At 41.5% G+C, this 19,702-nt stretch overlaps 1 protein-coding gene across 1 annotated transcript; it reads left to right on the top strand.

The window, feature by feature from the left end:
• The first annotated feature begins 4,558 nt into the window (after positions 1-4,558).
• On the top strand, positions 4,559-18,509 carry dbh (dopamine beta-hydroxylase (dopamine beta-monooxygenase)). The gene is made up of 13 exons (XM_020081821.2): positions 4,559-4,832; positions 4,949-5,319; positions 7,022-7,168; positions 8,191-8,448; positions 8,878-9,054; positions 11,650-11,752; positions 12,536-12,702; positions 12,813-12,956; positions 14,767-14,805; positions 15,275-15,334; positions 15,526-15,653; positions 15,993-16,152; positions 17,904-18,509. Exons 2-13 carry the CDS (start codon positions 4,951-4,953, stop codon positions 18,015-18,017), a joined length of 1,866 nt encoding a protein of 621 aa, XP_019937380.1. The 5' UTR covers positions 4,559-4,832; positions 4,949-4,950; the 3' UTR covers positions 18,018-18,509.
• The last annotated feature ends 1,193 nt before the right edge of the window (positions 18,510-19,702 follow it).

Below are 19,702 nucleotides of genomic sequence, written 5' to 3'. Positions count from 1 at the left end.
TGTGTGTGTGAGGTCCAGGTTAAGGTTAGTGATGATATGAGGGATAGGTATAGATTCTGGTTAAGTTTAAGTTAGGTTAAGGTTAATGTAAAGGTTAGGTTTAGGTAAAGGTTAAGGTTAAGTTTAGGTAAAGTTTAGGTTTAGGTAAAGGTTAGGTTAAGGTTAAGTTCAAATTTGGTTAAGGTTTATGTTAAGGTTAGGGTTAGCCAAGCAGTAACAATAGTTGAGGTTAGGGGTAAGATAAGAACTGTGGTTAGGTTAAGTTTAAGGTAAGGTATGAACTGGCCATGGTCAAGTTTAGGTGTACAGTTAGGGTTAGGTTTAGGGGTTAGGTGTGTGCGTTTGTGTCATTAGACAAACTGCACAGCACATAAAATCACTTTTAAACTTCCTATTTACTTTTATTAGATTTATAACCTTTACAAAACAATTTGGCAATTGTCAGTATAGAGGCTAGATACGGTGACGTATGTGTGAACAGTAAAAAGATTATCAGTATAACAGAATGACGACATGTCGACATCCATAGAAGATAAAACCTTCAGCGTTTTTTTCAAATGAAGAAGTGATACATGTGTAACTATTCTTTTGATACTTCTTAATCTAATATCAATTGTGTGTGTGTGTGTGTGTGTGTGTGCATGTGCACGCCTGTGTCCTCTGATAAACCCTGCGAGTGTATTACCAGCCACCGTCACACTGCAGCCTCCTGTGGCCCAAACCTGAAAGTCAACCTTCACTGTGTCCTCCCATCTCTGCAGGAAACCAGACGCTGCTGCAGAATTCAGAGTGGATTCATTAAACTCAACCACTTACAAGTCCCTGCAGTTAATCACTCAAACTACATGAATATGTGACAGCCAGCTCTATAAAGATAATTTGAAAAATCACACCTGTCCTCTCTGTGCGAGATTTAGCCAAGGTGGGCAGACATAGTTGCTCAGTGTCTGGAACAAAACGTTCATTAAATTCAATTTGGACAACGTACGGACTCAAGTGGAAGGATCATTCTTCTCTCTTTGCATCTCTCTCATGTCATTTCACTCCGTCTCTATCAGTCTATCAGCAGACTGAGGGACACATTGGGACGATTGTTTCCCACTTGTTACTCTGCTCCTGTGATGTGCTGCTGCTGCTTCTCTTTATGTCACAGTATTCTCATCATGTCAGCCTCCGAACCGTTCTCCCGCTTGTTTTTACTTCCCCCCACTCTCCCCCTCTCTCCGTCTCTCTCTCCTCTCCTCAAATTCTTCAATCATCGTCTCCTTGAATTATCCAGTCCACCCCTACAACTGCTCACCTCTCCCATTCACATCAGACCGAGGGCAGTTTGAGGCAACGCTAAGAGTAGCAGTGTGAGTTTTTATTGCATTCATTATTCAAAGTCACAGAAGTGGAGATTAGAGCACTTTGAGAGTGTGTGGTGTTGAAATATTTATACTAGGAGAGAATGAGATGGTTGGATGGGTGGTGTGGAGGTGAGTTTTTTATCCATCCCTCTCTCTCTCTCTCTCTCTCTCTCTCTCACTCTGTCTGATATACCACAGTGGCTCACCTCATATTCGTAGTTTTTGTCCTTTTGTGCTCAAAAGAAAATAAGATTCAGAATTTCAATTAAATTCAATACAAATTCGATATCAACAAACGGGTGAACACAATTATGTTAACAGCTGTTTGATTTATTGCAACTCAGTTTTTAAATTAATTTGTTTTCCTGGATTACAAAAACAAGCATAGGTCCTCCAAAACCTCCCTGATCCACTGCATTTTAGGGGAATAATTTAGCCCAAGGTGACCACAATGGGTGCTGATCAGCAAATCATACACATGCTCATTAAATGTCAACTAAGACGAGTCTAATATTTTAATCAATGTCAGCAGGGATTGACTCCAGACCCCCCACAAACCTCAAACAACTACGCACACAGAAATCTAAAATTGTGTATAATTGAATTCCTGCAATTTTCTGCAGGAATGCTCTTTCTATATAACAACACCGTCATATATAGTGTGTTTAACCCAGAGGTCATAGTGTACAAACACAGTACATACACAGTGCACACAGGGCAGATGGTGGTAGGGGTTCATGCTTCGATTGGGGTCATGACCTTTGGCCTCATAATAATGTTAATCCAGTTATTTTATATTTATTTATACAATAAATGCAAAGAATATAGATTCTATTTCTAAAATTACCTTGACTATATTTACATTATGTATCTCTAATGCAGTGTCTGTAAAATCTGAAGATTTTGCAGGACTAATTATATTATAATATACAAATAATACAATACAACCGGAACCTAAATACAAACCCTAAACTAACACAACACAGCTAAATGACATACCACAGTGAATATGAAGTGTACTTATGGATCATTTGGAGCATAAACGTCATCTGAGTTTCTGCATGTCCATGTTTGTCCCAAAAAGAAAGCAAAGCATGATGGGAAGGTTTTTGGGGTAATATCTGGATTGTTCTTGGCAGGATAATGTCACATATACCCCCAGGCTTTGTTTTATTTATTTTTTTGCATAAATACACCCACAGACACGATTACACAAGGGCCCATCATTTACTCCCTGAATCCGTTCCTCCCACCCATCCCCCATTCCTCCCCCCAGATCACTGCCGACTTTATGGTGTTTCGTCTCATTTGTGTTTGCTGACACATCAGCAGCAGCAGCAGAAAGATAAGTGTGTATGTAAGAGAAACGAGAATGCAGGACGACAGCGAGAGAGCGGATGCTCAGCAGTAATAGAGAGTGCTGCGACAGGGGGGAGACAGACGTGGTGAAGAGGTAGAGAAGTGATGGTGTAAATGATAAAAACAAACAATTATTGCACAGATACAGAGATTCACAGAGAGAGAGTGAGAGACAGAAGACATGAATGCCAGAGACATTAGAAGGACACACAGATCTCTGTTTGCCTCAGGGACAAATGGTCTTTATTACATTAACCAACATGATACCAGTCTATGCCTTTCTGCTCTGCTTTCTGCTCCAATACAAACATTTTTCTCTGAGCTGCTTCCAGAAAATAAGATTCAGTGGTTTGACGTCATGTGCAAAACATAGAATTTGCATTGACCATACAGCTCATTTAGAGATGGATTCACAGAAAAAGGACATTTATTGAATCGTCCTATAGAATCAGATGTAAATGTGCAGAAGTGACATATGAGGTTGAATTTCCTGTAAACTGGATGATGGATGTGGTTTTTGGATTACACCTGCAGTGTGGTGTGGAGTTGCTTTTCAGGAGTGTTCATTTTTGTATTCTAATGTTCCCATGAGTACCTCCCTTTCATTGTCTTCTCAAATCCCATGAGCACCCGCTGATCCAGGAATGGTCTTTGTACGTGTTTATACTTGTGACTTCATTTACTGAGGGGTGGGGGGGGGGATTTTGCAGCTGCAGGTTTACTGGCCCACCAAAGACTTTACCAGCGGATTAGCAACTCAATCAGGCAGAGAAGAAGAAGAAGAAGAATCTTTTGGTGTATTAGAATAAAACTCAACTAGATGTCTCAGTTTGGAAATTGTTGTCTGATTATATAGTTCTCTGGTTGATGGACAGTGTCATCAAAATGCTGAGTTAGCAAAAAGGTCAACTCTGACCTGTGACAGAAGCAGCAAAACTAGAAGCACATGCTTAAAAAGCTGTTAATTGAGAAATTAGTTCAGCCAACAGAAACCATAATAAAAATCACATAATAACAATATATACATCAACAAATAGAAATATATGATGATGGCCTCTCCTTAAGACTCTTTCTTTCCTGCCCTGTAAAAATAAGGTATTTTCAGAGAAGGTTAGCTTAGCCTAGCATATTGAGTGGAAACAGGGTACCATCTGGACTGGCTCAGGACGTCTTTTAATACTTTCCGAGTAAATGAAAAACAAAAAAACAAACTATTGATTGGGCCTGGAACAAAACCATGTTCCCTTGAGGTTCCCTCTGCATTCTCACCTGACACTGATTCAGTCTCATCGGTGGGGAACATTCTAAAGAACAATATTTGATTTCTCTTTAATAATCTCTTCCTAATCCATTTGTCCGATGTAACCAAAAAACAGACACACAGACTTAATCACAAATGCTTCTTTTCCACAGGGACTGTTCTAACCTTTGAAACCAACCTGAATGTGTCCCTCTTGTTTTGAAAGCCATAATTGACAGTTTGATTAGGTCCTCTGCAGCCTGAGGCGCTGGCTTAAGGAAACGGCCTAATACATTAATGCCTTGTTTACGGGCCTGCAAGTGCTCGCTGCCCCCTAAATCCACTTTCAATCAAAAATCCAAGAGAACAATTGGGCTTGGAATATTCTTTTCTCAGGCAACACACATGGAAACGTATGATACATGTTCCCCAAAGCACAAAAAGACAAAGATGGAGCGAGTGATAACATTAGTTGAAACTGATCATGATAATGTCCATGGTTGGGCTTGGATCAATTAGGGGCTGGCAGATGTGCAGAATCATGGTTGACCTCAGGGCTTAAAGAATACAATCCAATTTCCCTCAACAAATGTAATGCAATTTGGCTGGATAAAAAACAGACAAGTCAAGAGGGAGGGGTCTCTTAAAAAACCCAGTTGAGGAGAAGAGACAGGACGAGAGACAAAGCAGTTGGTCAGAAGAAAGAGACAATAACCGCAAGGGCGGCTTGGACATAGAAAAAGACTGGAAAGTTAAAGAAACTTCCGAAAATTACAGCCTGAGAGGACAGAAAACATGAGAAGAAAAGAATAAACCTCACCTGATCACTACGGGGGAAGATACTGAGTCTGCTGAGGCTGAAGAAGGGGAGCGGAGCTGACAAGGTAAGAAGACCAGAGAGTTCAGAGAGCAGATACAGAACTACTGAATTGAACTCAAGATACATTCTGGAAAGTAGTTTTGTTCATCACTGCTCATTGAAGCTGATTCCATCATTAAGGAATGAGGATCTTCAGCAGAAACCTTCGCCTTCAGGACATCACCGTCATGTATTTCACCGCCCTGGCTGCCCTGATGGTCATCTTGGTGGCTTCGTACCAGGCCCCCACCAACGCCGTCAATGTGTCCGACCTCAAAATGAGCCCCTCCACCCCTCTGCCACCTCTGCCCATGCCCTTCCGTGTGCCCCTTGACCCACGCGGGGAGCTCCAGCTGTCCTGGAACATCAGCTATGCCGCACAGGAGGTGTTCATGGCACTGAAGGTTGCGGAGCTCAGGTATGGCGTGGTGCTGGGAATGTCCGACCGTGGGGAGCTGACCAATGCCGACCTGGTGGTGCTGTGGGACTCTGGGACCAAGAGCTTCTTTGGGGTAAGCAAGCCTATTGTTGGTATAAATCTCAGAGTTTGTGTGAGAGTCTTACTGACACAGGATTCACCTCAATGTCAAGTTTCTCAACCGAGGGTGTAAAAAAAACTTCTTACAATCTTTAAACTTCTCTCTTTGTTCATTTGTGAAATTCATAAATGAACAGGGATTACATGAGAGTCTTTAAGCGGCAGAGGATTCTCTTTTCTGTCTGTGTTCCCCGAGGCGTGAGATTGGTGTCTTTGCCCGAGGAGCCGGCGAACAGCTCGCTTCGTGATCACATACGCAGTCGCAAAAGGATGTTATCGGGCCCTGCTAATTGAAAATCAGTCAGACTGCACAAATAGCTGAAGTTCATCTGGGAATCATTAGCAGACATTAGCATATCAAAATTGTGTCCTGTGCTGATTAAGATGAGTAAAAATGCCAGATACAGGCCAGGGCCTTTTTAATAAATTCAAATAAAAAATGTTTAAATTGCTGATAAATTTTTCTGGAAAAGTAATTTATCTTATAAGAAAAATCCAATTTACCTTGTTTTTGCATTTGCATTTCTACCTTTCTTTGTTTTAATGTTGCGATAGGACTATATGTATAAAATGAATGAGAAACAGAAAGCTCAGTGAATAATAATTCACTGTAGGTGAAGAAATGACTTCAAACTTTTGAGTCTCACGAAAAATGTTTCATATATGTTTTGCTGTCACATTTTGAATTCAGACTTGGTCGAGACCTTGTATAATACGTGTATGGAATGTGTACGGTCATTGCTCCTGCTCTCTGTGCACATATAGGCCTATACAGTATTTTAATAGATGCAGCTAAATCCCCTATAAATTATAAAATTGTGAATTAAACTCTGTCCATAGAGACTAAATGTTAACAAGGCATTTTCAAGCTAGTATGGACCATCAGCATTTTAAATAAGACAAACCAAGAATCTTTTGGTATGATATTGCAACCCACTGTCTCTCAGTTATCTACTGAGGTTGATAACTGAGGTTGTATTCTCCACATGGGCATGTAACACGCATAACACATACTGCCCACATCTTTTTCTTTTTATGTATATATACTGTCTGTATGTATTTTCAAAATTTTTGCAGTTTGTGCAGAACAGTTATATAAGAGGGACAGAGAGGGAGACAGAAATAATGATCTTAGGTGCTATTCTGGACAGATATGAATGTGATAAAACAGAAGAGAAGCAGAAGGACTGAGCTGTTGCCTCCTGGCAGAGAAGAAGAATCTTCTGCACCAGGTGGGGAAGGTTTCCCACTCTGCGCTCTCTCTACGACTCGTATCCTGAGCCACTGTCAAAGACTGAATTGAACAGTGTCCATTTCTGCTGGTTTTAAAAGGAACAATATCTTTGGTCAGGTGACATTTATTTGACCTGTGACATTTCAGCACAAAGCTCCTCTTTTTGTCTCTGTAACCATTCAAACAGTTTATGTATATTTTAGATCCTTGTCACTTTTTGCATAATTTGAAATATTATTATTCTGCAGCCTGGTTTACATGGACAAACAAATCCCCTGATATCTTTCCACTAATGGTTTCAAACATGACTACAGCATCTACACCTCCTTGAAAATGGAAATGAGCTGTGAGAGACAGGACTGACCACCGTCTAATATCGACCCAACTCAAATCATCCTGTGTGTGTGTTTGAATCGTCTCAGCATGTGTGTCTTTCCCACAGGATGCGTGGAGCGACAGTGAGGGTCGCATTTCTTTGGACAGCCAGCAGGACTACGAGCTGATTGAAGCCAAACAGAAACCTGACGGATTCTACCTGCTCTTCAAACGACCGTTCAGCACCTGTGATCCCAGAGACTACCTCATCGAGGTGTGTAGAGTGTGTGTGTGTGTGCACATGTGACTATGACTGAATATAAATCATTCATCATTTTTTGGATTTTAAGTCAAGTTCTGCAGTGTGCATTGCTCAGGAATATTTGGGTGGACCTCTGCTCCTCTCTATTTAGCTGTGACTTTGCTCCTCTATTCTTAAGTTAAGTTTGTTCCTCTCGTTTCAGCTGTATAAACTGCTACAGAGAAAACATGGCACTGGACCTTCAGCACACAAGAGAGCAGTCAGACAAATCCATAAAGAGCTCTAGGCAGAGGCAGGGTCAGAAAACTAAAAAAAAGTTAAAGAGAAAGAACAAAAATAAAATGTTAGGGAACAGGGTTGAACTTACACAGAGGGACGATAGCACAGAGACTAAATTCAGAGGCAGAGGACACAGGTGCAACACATCAGACGCACATGAGGCGAGGAAGTGGATCTGAATTGAAAGGAAAAGGTGCGTGACACAAAAACCAAGCAGGAAACTGCTTCAGAACAGAATGACATGACCCAGGATGCAGTCTGGGACATTACACCTACAACCTCAAGTTGAAAAATCAGTTCTGTCAGTCCTGAACCAACTCGACAGTCAGATAACGATGGAGGAAAAGAGGGTGTTTGTGTGCAGCCTGAAGATCAACACAGCGTATCTAAACATTACGTGTTTCCATGTGTGAGTGAGAAGGTGCGTGTCTAAGTTCAAGGGATATTGTATTTGCTGTATTTGGTGCGTATTAAAAAGCAATGAGGCTGTTCGTGCAGAGCTCGTGGTTTCAGGTGCGGACAGGAAATACTCACAGAGTCGGAATGATTAGCACAATTTCCACTGGAGCATTCGTTATCATGATTATGGTTTCCATGGTACCACGTCAGGCCACTAAGTTGCAGGCACAAAACCGATGCCCATTGCTATGACAACACAATAAGTTCTCTCTGTTAATAAAAATCTATTAGTTTGAAATGCACGTTCTGCTTTGTATCCATCAAACATCCTTTCTCTTCTCATTGTTTTTGGTCAGGAGGGAACCGTGCACGTCATCTATGGCTTCTTGGATAAACCGCTCGCCTCGCTGGAGCAGCTGAACCTGTCCCGCATCCACACAGGGCTTCAGAGAGTGCTCATGCTGCGCCCCGACACCCCGGCCCCCACCCTGCCCCCAGGCGTGCAGACGCTGGATGTCCTGGCGCCAAATGTCATCATACCAAATCAAGAGACCACCTACTGGTGCTTCATCCAGAAGCTGCCGGAGAACATGCCCAAGAACCACATTGTTATGGTGCGAACGTCATAATTAACATGGAGTATATTTAGAGTGGGTGTTTTACATTGAGGTCGAGTGCAGGCTGCTCTCACTGCTCCGTGTTTCCCAGCTGGGCCCGAAAGAAAACATGAGCTGCAGTGTCACGGTCAGACACAAGATACATGAATCAAAGAAAATGTAAAACACTCAACAAACATGTTACCTCACATCTGTGGAGGAGCTAATGTCGTAAATTTACTGAACAGATCCAGCATGAAACACACATCATTTCACAGCATGTTATACATTATATAACTAATTAGTTTTTGTTAATTTCTATTTACTTGCCTAAAACTGCCGTAGCTTCTAGGGGTGGTGGTAAAAACACGTGAAACACGACTTCCTCTTTTTCACTTCTCTCTCTCTCTCTCTCTCTCTTCCTCTGTGTGTGTGTGTTTCTGTCAGTATGAGTCAATGGTAACTCCAGGTAACGAGGCCATTGTGCATCACATGGAGGTGTTTGAATGTTCCCCGGATATTCAAGATGTTCCAGAGTACAGCGGCTCCTGTGATGACAAGATGAAGCCGGGCAAGCTCAACTCCTGCCGCCACGTGCTGGCTGCATGGGCTATGGGTGCTGAGGTATGATGGGAAACAGACACACGCAAACGCTCTGCAGGTTAATGTGTGCAGACCACAGAGAGCCTAATTGAAAGAGAGGGGCTTGGAATGAGGCTTGATTCTGGTCCAGTCCTCGAATCTATTATAAGAGATAAACAAAAACTCCTACGAGAGTAATATCCACTCGTCGACGTGCGAGCAGAAAACATTGATCCCACACGTGGCACAAGTTTATTAAGAGCCTGGAGACAGTCTGCGTGTGGGAAGCACACTGACACGGACACTCACATACACATGAATGAATCCACACATCGCATGAACACTCCGGGGCCAAATCATTTTAGAGTGTCACTTAGGAGATGGCATACCTCTGCCAAGGCACCAAATCTGTCATGTTCATCTGGATACAGCTCTAAAACTATTAAATATACATAGAAACTGTTAATTCTCTTCTAAATCCAACATGATCTCAGCAACATGTGGGGATTGTTACAGCCATATTTGTCACCAACATGAATCCACGTATATCTCGCATCGACAAAGAAAGAGAAAAAAAGCTAAACTCATCAGATTCTTTGTTGGTCCATGTCCCATTTTTCCATCAAGTGTCATGGAAATCCATTGAGCAGATTTTACATAATCCTGCTGACAAACAAACATTGACACTCAGTAGATTGAATATCTCCGCCAAGGCCCAACAGTCTCCTTAAATTCAATCAAGCTGCAAACAGTGAAAATATTGTAATCAAAAACAAACAAACAAACAAACCGACCAACAAACGAATGGACAGGGGAGAAAACATGGGTGGACGTGAAAAAATATATTCCACCAGTTTAGTAGTTTGAATTTTATTTGAATTATTTTACATTTATCTGTATAGGGAGAATATTTAAGTATATAGCTATACAACCGAGGAGTGTTTGAGAAAATAAGGCCTCAAGGCGAGCCAAGGAGGCGAACCAGACCTTTGTCATTGTTGGTTACAATAATAAACACACGGTCATGGTTATGGAAAGTTCACAGTTTGGTGTGGTTAACAGAAAGGTCACAGTTATGGTTATATTACTATCGTTTTCACATACAGCTTTATAAAACTGTCATCTGACTTCCTCCTCTCCTCCTGTCGTAACTTCTCAAACAGTAACAATGGGTTGTAACGAGCTGCTTGGATAGACATTCTACAAGGTCGTCTTTTAGGGGCGGACAGTAACGAGCTCCCAACTGGAGACGAGCACCTGTTCATCCATTCACTCAGTCACACATCAGGCAGTAAATCACAGCCATTCACCTGGCCACCAACCAGCCGGCTGACCGGGCGAGCAGCAGGCCGCCCGCTAGTCGCATAAAGCAAAGAGGACAAGGAACAGCGAGCCTGTCACCATATTTCTCTGCTCTGCTCACCGCTGTATCACAGCCAGCCGGGCCCCTCTCCGATTGGATTATCTGCCGGCCAAACACAAACAAGTAAAGATGCCTTCTGTGAGCTGTGAGCTGCGAAGACAAGATTAGGTGGGAAATATTCAGGCCTCTTTCATCACCTCTTAATAGTGTTGTTTCATTCTCCACGGCACCGCATCAGAGGGGCCTCACGGAAACAATGGAGGAAGAGGGAAGAGGAGTTGAGGAAGTTTGAAGGAGGAGAGAAACAATCATAAAGGATGCTGACAGAGTGCAGAGACAGAGGCTGAAGGAGAGAAGTGAGTGTGTGTGTGTGAAAGCAGGGAGAACGCGAGTCTCTGAGGATTTCACCATTTCATATTAAAGCAAGATTAAATAAATCAATTCTTTCTTCCATCACATACGGTATCATGAGTAGAGACTTAAGGTCGGCCTCTCTCAGAAACAGACGATGAATCAGGATCAAATCAAGATTTCTCGATAAACAGCATGGGAGGTTTGACACCCAGGGGGATGGCGGTGACTCAAAAATGATTTTCTTGCTTTGATAGGCAGAAAAAAAAGCCTGAACCCAAGGACTGAAAGACGAGGAAAATGAAAGCATAGCTCACAAATGCAATCAATGTCCCACAGGGTGGGTGCAGATGCTAGAATACAAACTTTTCACCACAGAGAAATAATTGATAATCATTGATTCCCAAATGGTCTCCAACTAATTTGAGGAAACTGTGTATATAGCAAATAAAGTGATTCAAAACTTCAGTTTGCTGAATCATTGAAATGTCATTGTCTCTTTCTTTATAATCGTCCTCACCAATCTTTCCATCACGTAAATACACTCCTGTTTTTCCTTTGTTTGAGGTTTGATTGGAGTTCTTTTAATAATGTAATCTCAAGTGGACAGAAACACAAAATCCAAATTATTTGATTTTCTGAAACGTTTGTTAAATATTCGCACCAAACGAATGGATGGAAAACCGACCTCTTGTCAAACACCACACGTGTCTCCTCCACTCTTAAATGTAACATGTCTCCTAACAACAAACCACATGTTTGGAATCAGGAGGATGATATTAAATCTAAAAAGGTTTTTACTCCACGGCCCTGAATCGTCTGTAAGATATTTGAACAGCCTTTGCTACAACTTCAAAGCAACTCCGCATAAATGAAAGGATTAATGAATTGTGTGTCCTGAATTTGTGTGTGTGTGCTTGCAGGCTTTTTACTACCCTCCTGATGCAGGGCTGCCTATGGGTGGACCAGGATCCTCCAGGTTTCTTCGGCTGGAGGTTCATTATCACAACCCTCTACTTATATCTGGTACATTCAGTGCACGTGTACACGCGCACACACGCTCAGTCTTCAGATCATTCTTCCTTACTAACACACACAGAAGCAGCAGGAGTCTCTGTATCTCACCCGAGGAGCCCGGGGCTTCTCTTGAACAGAGCGATTCATTTAAAATTTTTGCAGATGTACTTTTTGATGTCGGCTGAAAAGAATCACTACAGACTTTTCTCGTCCTGATCTGACCTTACAGTATGCACATCTCCTCCATACCGTCGTCCAATCCTCTGCACATCTCTTGTTTCAGAGTTTAGTTATTTTCTTTAAAGTTTTTGTGTATCTGCTCATCTTCAAAGAGACTCCAAGCTGAGGCAACAAAAGATCACTGAAAAACAAGCCCAAAGAATAGCAACAGCAAAGCCCTCTGTGATCTATTTAAATTTGTTTTCTGAGACGTTCATCAAAGTTCTCCAGCTGGACTCTAACTGAGATGGTGGTTATTTAACTTCCAGGCCACCAATCACTTCTTAACATTTTAGGAATGTTGACAGTGAATGCCAGATGCATGTGTGCTGACCTGAAGCAGATGGAGAAGACATATTACAAACTTCACACCCCTGTGAAATATTTATAAAGTGTTTCTTAATTCTATCTATAAAAAAATCTAAACTTGCATCTGAGATTCAGCCCAGTTTACGTGTTTATTCCTTTATTCAGATACTTCATGCAAAATATAATTCTGGCTGTTACATATTTTTAAACGATCTAACTAAGAAACAGACTGCATTTTAATATTCCATGATACTGTGCACACAGGCCGCCATGACTCATCAGGGATACGGTTGCATTACACCCCCAGCCTGAGGCGGTTTGATGCAGGGATCATAGAGCTTGGTCTGGTTTATACTCCGATCATGGCTATCCCACCCAAACAACACTCCTTCTACCTCAGCGGGTACTGCAACTCCAAGTGTACCCAGACAGTACGTACACATAATGTCCACGTATTTTAGGTTTTGTGTCTCTGGAGTAAAATTGTTTTGGTTGGAGCTTGGGCGAGGAAAAAAGTCTGTTCTTTTGTTTTTCTTTTCAGGCTTTGCCTTCAGGAGGAATCTATATATTTGCCTCCCAGCTACACACCCACCTGGCGGGGCGTGGGGTGCGGACAGTTTTGGTGAGGGGAGGCAAAGAGCTGGAGGTGGTGCAGGAGGACCAGCACTTCAGTACACACTACCAGGTGAGCAGCAGCACTTTTGTGTAAAGTCTCTCATATTAGAGAGAAATGAACAGCACCTGCATCGATTTCCTTCCTGTGGCTTCTATAACTACATACGTTGAATATCATGAGCAAATTCTTGAAGGTCGGTAGTGTTATTGTTATAGACAAGGTGTTTTTATATTATTTATGACTTGAGCAAAGGGACTGTTATTGTAGTTTTTTGTAGTAAAGAAGTGGAGCTACACAAAGACAAAATAATGCTGTGTTGTTTTATGTTTTTCTTATCAAGAAAAAGCCTCAAAACATGTGTGCCCCTTGGTTCCTGTGAAGGTCATCATTTAAAAACAGCCAATAAAAAATGTAGAATATCAGTCTTTAAAAAGAGAAGTGAGTATTTATGGCAGCATGGAAGGTGTGCACGATATTGACTAAAGAGTGGTGCAAACCTCAGACAAGGGACATCAGTTTACTTACATACAATCAAGCTGCACCAAATCACACACACTCATAGACATCAGTCCCCCAAGTATGCCTGATTTGTGATTTCCTTGAGATCCATGAATTACTCCTGATAGGAAATCATCCGTCCACCAAGTTTTGTGCTAATCCCTCCTGTAGTTTGTGTGTAATCTTGCTGACAAACAAACCAACCAACAAACGGACAGGAGTGAAAACACAAATCTCTGTGGCAGAGGAAACTACAGAGCCCCTGTTCCTCATAATGAAGGAACATGTCTGTCAGTATTTAATAATTTTTGAATCACATGGATGAGCCACAGAAAGTATCTGCCTCACAAACAATGGGTACTTTAGGGATCAGTTTGTAGAAGGTTTTATAATTCAGCCTTTGCTGACCTTAAGAAAAATGGAATAAGAATATCAATAGAGCAGTTTTGGAAGAATAGTTCACCTTTGCCAACATTCACATTTGCATAATTCTTTCTCCTTTTGGCTAAAATACTCGATTTGGTCTCTTTGGTCAGAAAACATGAGAGATAAGAAACTAACGATTGCACATGACCTCTAATACAAGTGTTAAAGATAAGAAAACACACGTGAAAAGAGAAGGCCTCCTCGCAGGATTACTTAAGTTTCCAGCTGATCTCGATTTTCGGACCTTTAAAGAAAGTTTAAGCTCTTAGTGAAGTGGATACACTTATGAGTCATGAGTTTATGCTTCAGCACAGAATAATATCCCAGTTTCCATCCACAAAGCCTGAACCCTCCCTGCCCATCTACTCAACCTCCAAAAACTATTAACATTGTTAAGAAACAGCAGTTGACATCTGTTGTGTTTTGTTTATGCACAATATCCCGAGGCAGGTACACACACACACACACACACACACACACAGAAAGAGTGTGAGATAAAGTGAAAGAGGAGGAGGACATCTGGCCGACCGCCTGATAAAATCTCCAGCTGCCGTTGATGTCGGACTAATGTGAGTGAACCTGTATCATTAGAGCATAAACCATTTTCAGCAAAGATAATAGGCCTTTTCTCACACACACACACACACACACACACACACACACAAGCAACCGGTGAGTCATCTCAATGTGTGTGAAATAAATGAGTTAAAAGCAAGTTAAAATGCTACAGATGAAAAGGCATTATATAAATATATCGAGTGCTAACAAGGAACTCTTTTTTGAAATCACTGGCAGTAGTTCACAGATTACAGCCTCAGGTTTAGGTGCACACAAACAAAATTACAGTACTTTACAACATTAATGAGAAAATGTATCAACATGTGAAGTATTCATAGAAAAGAAAATATACGTGTATTTTCCTTTTAACGTGTTACATTTGTGTTCTTTCTTACAGACAATTCGAGTTCTAAGAAAGATGACAAACGTTTTACCCGTAAGTATAAAGCTGGTGACCTCGCTTGCATTGCAATTAACAAAGGCTGTTTTGTTTTCCTACTGCGCAGATTTTACTTTCAGACAAGAATAAAAAATGTAACTATTCTGCAGTAACCTCAGCCGAGCTCCCCTGAATGGTGGTGATGTATCTTTCCTTCACCTTTGCATTTAAAGTATTGCATTAGAACGCCTTGCTGCTGTGTGAGGTGCTTAAATTGAGTGGAAATAGGGACAGACTGTGAAATCAGTGCTGCGATATAGAAAAACTCCCCATGGACGGACCAGATTAAAAAAAACGCAGCAGCTGAGCTTCACAGAGCAACATCCTGCAGAACAGCAGTGAACTGGCCACTGGCTCTCAGAAAATAATGAATCCTCTGTCAGTAACCTCAATTTATCTGCAGCCTTCTTTGTCGAATCTCACAACATGGTGAACTGCTGGTGTGTGTTTGTGCTCGGTCCTGCAGGGCGACGTGCTCGTAACAAAGTGTACTTACAACACAGAAGACAGGAGCGGGCCCACAGTGGTGAGCAGCACACCATCATTACACAGCACTATCTCCATAATGTTTGAGTTTACCTTTAGAGCTGAGCACAACACAATAACCCTGGATCATCTCCTTTATCCTCCTCTTTTTCGCCTACATCTTCACCATATTTCCAATGCTCTCATCTCCCCCCCTCCTGATATTCACTTTCCCTTCCCATGTCTCCTCAGGGCGGTTTCGGCATCATGGAGGAAATGTGCGTCAACTACATTCACTACTATCCTCGGACTCAGCTGGAGCTCTGCAAAACCCACGTTGACCCAGGATACCTGCAGAAATACTTTAATTTCATTAACAGGTAGCGCACACATCCAAAAACCTTCTCTACTTCTCTCCTTGAAATCCTTTGCTTGGCCTCCTTGTCCCTCCTTCCCTCCGGTTCCTTCCCCATCTCCCCTGTGACTAAGCAGTTTTTGTTTTCAGCATTCATCCCTCCCCTTCTCCATCCTTCACTCCCCGGGACTCGAGTGGTGATTACTTCTTTTAATCTCGAGAACCAGATGCTTTATTTAAAGTGAGACTGTTCTTACTGCTTTCTTTCAATCTCTCCTTCCTTCTCTCAATCTCCCTCTGCCTCCCTCTTTTATCGACTTTCCTTCAACCTCCCTCTGCTCATGCCATCCCATCCTCCCTGCAGGTTCCAGGGGAATGATGGGTGTGTGTGCGGCGAGGTTAGTGTGACGGAGCAGTATTCTCAGCTACAGTGGGATGCGTTCACCGGAGAAGTGCTCGACTCGCTTTACAGCACGGCCCCCATCTCAATGCACTGCAACCAGTCGAGCGCACGCCTGTTTCCTGTAAGCCCCCATCACACACATACCAACACTCACACTCACTTCAATGGACTGTCAAGCCCCCAATTAAATCAGTTCAAAAGTGGACATCTGTTGGACAACAGTGTCAGACAAGGCTGAGCAGACATGATCTTTACTTGTAACACACAGGTTGTTGTACTTCCATCTTAGTGAGGACACTCATAGGCGTAATGGACACCCTGATCTAAACCTAACTTTAACCTGAACCTTAAAACCAAGTCTGAACCCTCAAACAGCTTTTGGAAAATGTGAAAAAATGTCTTCACTCTGTAAGATCTATGCTCATAACACACACACACAAACAACACACAAACACACACACACAAACGGCCAGAAAAAAAGTGTTTCTTCTCAATATAGGTAAAATCAGTTGCAAGAACAAATGACAGGAACAGATTCTAGTGTTTGGGCTCATCCATCAAGAAGGAAAACATAATGTTAGATGATTTAGGTTTGGAAACAAGTATATAATATAATAGATCAGGCAAACGGTGGGTGCCCACACACATATACTGTATATCATATACAGTGATTAGTATGTTGTGAGGAGTCATTTACACTTTTTTTGTGTAATGTGTTTCTAAGGGGAAAATATTGTCCACTAGTATTTGTGAAGTGTGACGATAAAAAAAAAACAACATCTTGATTCTGGCAACAGCAAACCTTCCAGCAACCATCCACACATTTCTAAGTCCTGATCGCTGCACAGAATGATGAGACTTTTCCAAATGACCAAGCACAGACAAGAGAAACAGGACAAGAGATCTGTCATGTGAAGAATCTAATACCGGTCTGGTTTTGGCAGAAGACATTGCATTAATGTGGGAGCCAGTCAGTTTTGAGAGAAAATGTTTCCAGGGCTTTTAAGCTCAACTGCGTGGGCGGCCTTTAAATAAACTGACAGTAAGGGGGTCGCCGCTGAAAGGCATTTTATAGACAACCATTTTCAAGATATTTTGAGGGGAATCCATCATGTGAAAAATATATTTAAAGTGATGCAGCAGTTCAGCTTGTAGTCTTTGCAGCGTTCACACTTTTATACTGAGAAATATGGAATATATGAAAGGTGGAAAGGACAACGATACAAAAACTTGAAATCAACAACAACAGCAGGCAGCCACCTACTCAGGTAAAGAGAGGCTGAGCTAGAGAGGAGCAAAGAATAAAACAATGATTTGAGATTCCTCAGCTACATTTTGCTATGAACACGCAGAAGCACAACAGGTATCTAATGTGACACCAGGAGCTAATGATGCACGAATGTTTTCACTGTCGCTGCAAGAGCATAAAATCTGCACAGACATCATGATCGGAAAAACACACACAGTGAGTCATTACAATAAATAACACAGCGCAATGTAAACAAGGTTGTATTCTATCATCTGTGTAAGTGACTCATAAATTAACTGACTTACTGGAGAAGCACTGTAGTGGAATTAATCACCTTGGATGTAAAAACGAATGTAGACAGAGGTTCTGGTGAAAAGAGAAGGAAGCAGCCTGTGATGTCCCATAAAAAACACACTCAACACAACAAAAGTGTGTCCTTGAGTGTGTTTTTTGAAGCTGCACAATGATGGATATATTGCCCGGTGACAGCTGTGCAATTGCCTCAATAAAATCAGCCGTCTAAAATATCAAGGACGGTGCTTATTTCTGTCATTATTTGAAATATAGGACGAAGCAACACATCAGGTGTCAGAAGCATTGTGTATATGTGTGTGTCTCTCCAGGGAGAGTGGGACAAGCAGCCCATACCGGTGGTGACGGAGGTCCTGGAGAAACCTCGGTACCCCTGCGAAGGAGGACCACTGCCCACCGGTCGACCCCTTACACCCCCGGTGTGAGCTCAGTCTGGGGGAGAGGGCACTAAACCTGCAGCAAGATAAATGTGTCCTGGTTTTATTTCTGTGTTTGGGGGATTAGCTTCAGGCTTCTATCTGGTTTTCTGACAAACGCTGTATTTATAGGCTTATTATAAAGACATCCACTATCCAGAGACACAAGTTAATGAAAAAGTGCTTTTCCTGTGTCATGTTTTAAAGCAGCGGAGCTGGACGTAGAAGTGGGACGGGCATGTACTGAAGAAAAATATGTGTGACTAGCAAATTGGTGCTATGGACATAAGTGTTGTCAAGCTTTGCTTTTGGCTTATTCACTTATTTTATGTAAATGTAAATGAATTAGTTTACGTCTCTTTCATATTGTGTTATTTTTTCTTCCCCATGATTCTGTTGATAATGATGACAAACATTATTAAGACATGAAAGATTGTTACATGTCAATAACTGTAATAAATCCATAATAAATACACATTATATGGCAAATACATACAGTCACTTTATCTCTATTGTCGTTTTCTACATGCTGCTGTGTTTTGTGTATTTTCTATGTGTAAAATAATGTCACAAAAATGTTGTAGTTAAAAAGGAATTTATTCACACATCACTTCAGACAGAATAAATCCCTAAATTAACATTAGGTTCATAATTTAACTGGTCATCACAACTTGCCACTGATCAGTTATTTTGTTTTTAAATTGGTCAAACTGTTAGACGACAAAATAACAAGGATGCAACATTAGGAAAACAATATTTAAAAGCTCAGGGAAGAGACATTATTAATTTTGTTTGCACTTGAGGGAAGAAGAGAAACTTAATGGCGTGAGGAGAAACCTGTGGTTTAAAGAACCAGCGGTGATAGCGTTTATCAGTAGGTTTCACATTTCCCATATAAATCTTGTTATTAACCTGAGCTACTCCTGAGAACAACCGTTTCGGTTATTAATGGTCGTCTGGGCAGAATCCATGAATCATCCCACATTAGTAAACATTTTGGGCGCAACACACACACACACCTGAGAGGCGAGTTAAACACACAGACGCCTTCCTCTAGTTTCTACCACTGCTTTGAGCTGATGTTCACACAGTGCGTGTAACGAGCATTGGTTCTTCTTTGGCCTGAAGAGCGTTAATATAAACACAGATGGAAAATGTAATCAGGAATTAAATTAAATACCAGGTGTCAAATCAAAATCTATAAAGCACACTGTAGTTGACTCGTAAGGCACTCATGTAAACACAAAGAATTATCAAAATAGCTTTAATTACTGTACATGTACCAGCACTTAAGACATGAGTCAGTAAACAAGGCGATAAACTAGTGTTTTTTAATTTCACACTTTTCCTGTTGACACTGAAACAGGAGCCATGGGGAGCAAGCTTGTTATCACTTATTAACACAAACAGTTCACATGTAAAGGCACCAATAATTCTAAATATAAAGAGTTTCTCCCAAAGAACCTGCACTGACTCAGGCTGTGATTCAGCTCAATTAATGTAAGTGATTTTCTATAGTCCTGCAGTTTAGTCCCACTGTACCCATCACCACTCCAATCTAATAAGCTTATAGTTTCAAATGTTAAGTGTTAGTTAATCAGGCTCGTGTGGATTTTAATGCACACCTCATAGATGCTTCACAGTGCTATTGGAAATAAGGCCAGCTGAACTGTTCTATTAAAAGTCAAGTCCAT

Source organism: Paralichthys olivaceus, chromosome 18, assembly GCF_024713975.1.
Source record: "Paralichthys olivaceus isolate ysfri-2021 chromosome 18, ASM2471397v2, whole genome shotgun sequence".
NCBI lineage: Eukaryota > Metazoa > Chordata > Actinopteri > Pleuronectiformes > Paralichthyidae > Paralichthys > Paralichthys olivaceus.
This window is presented reverse-complemented; position numbering and strand designations above follow the sequence as displayed.

Coding starts and splice junctions, on each gene's coding strand:
- dbh (XM_020081821.2), top strand. CDS start 4,951: ATGAGGATCTTCAGCAGAAACCTTCGCCTTCAGGACATCACCGTCATG. Junction 8,449..8,877: donor CCAAGAACCACATTGTTATG/GTGCGAACGTCA, acceptor TGTTTCTGTCAG/TATGAGTCAATGGTAACTCC. Junction 9,055..11,649: donor CATGGGCTATGGGTGCTGAG/GTATGATGGGAA, acceptor GTGTGCTTGCAG/GCTTTTTACTACCCTCCTGA.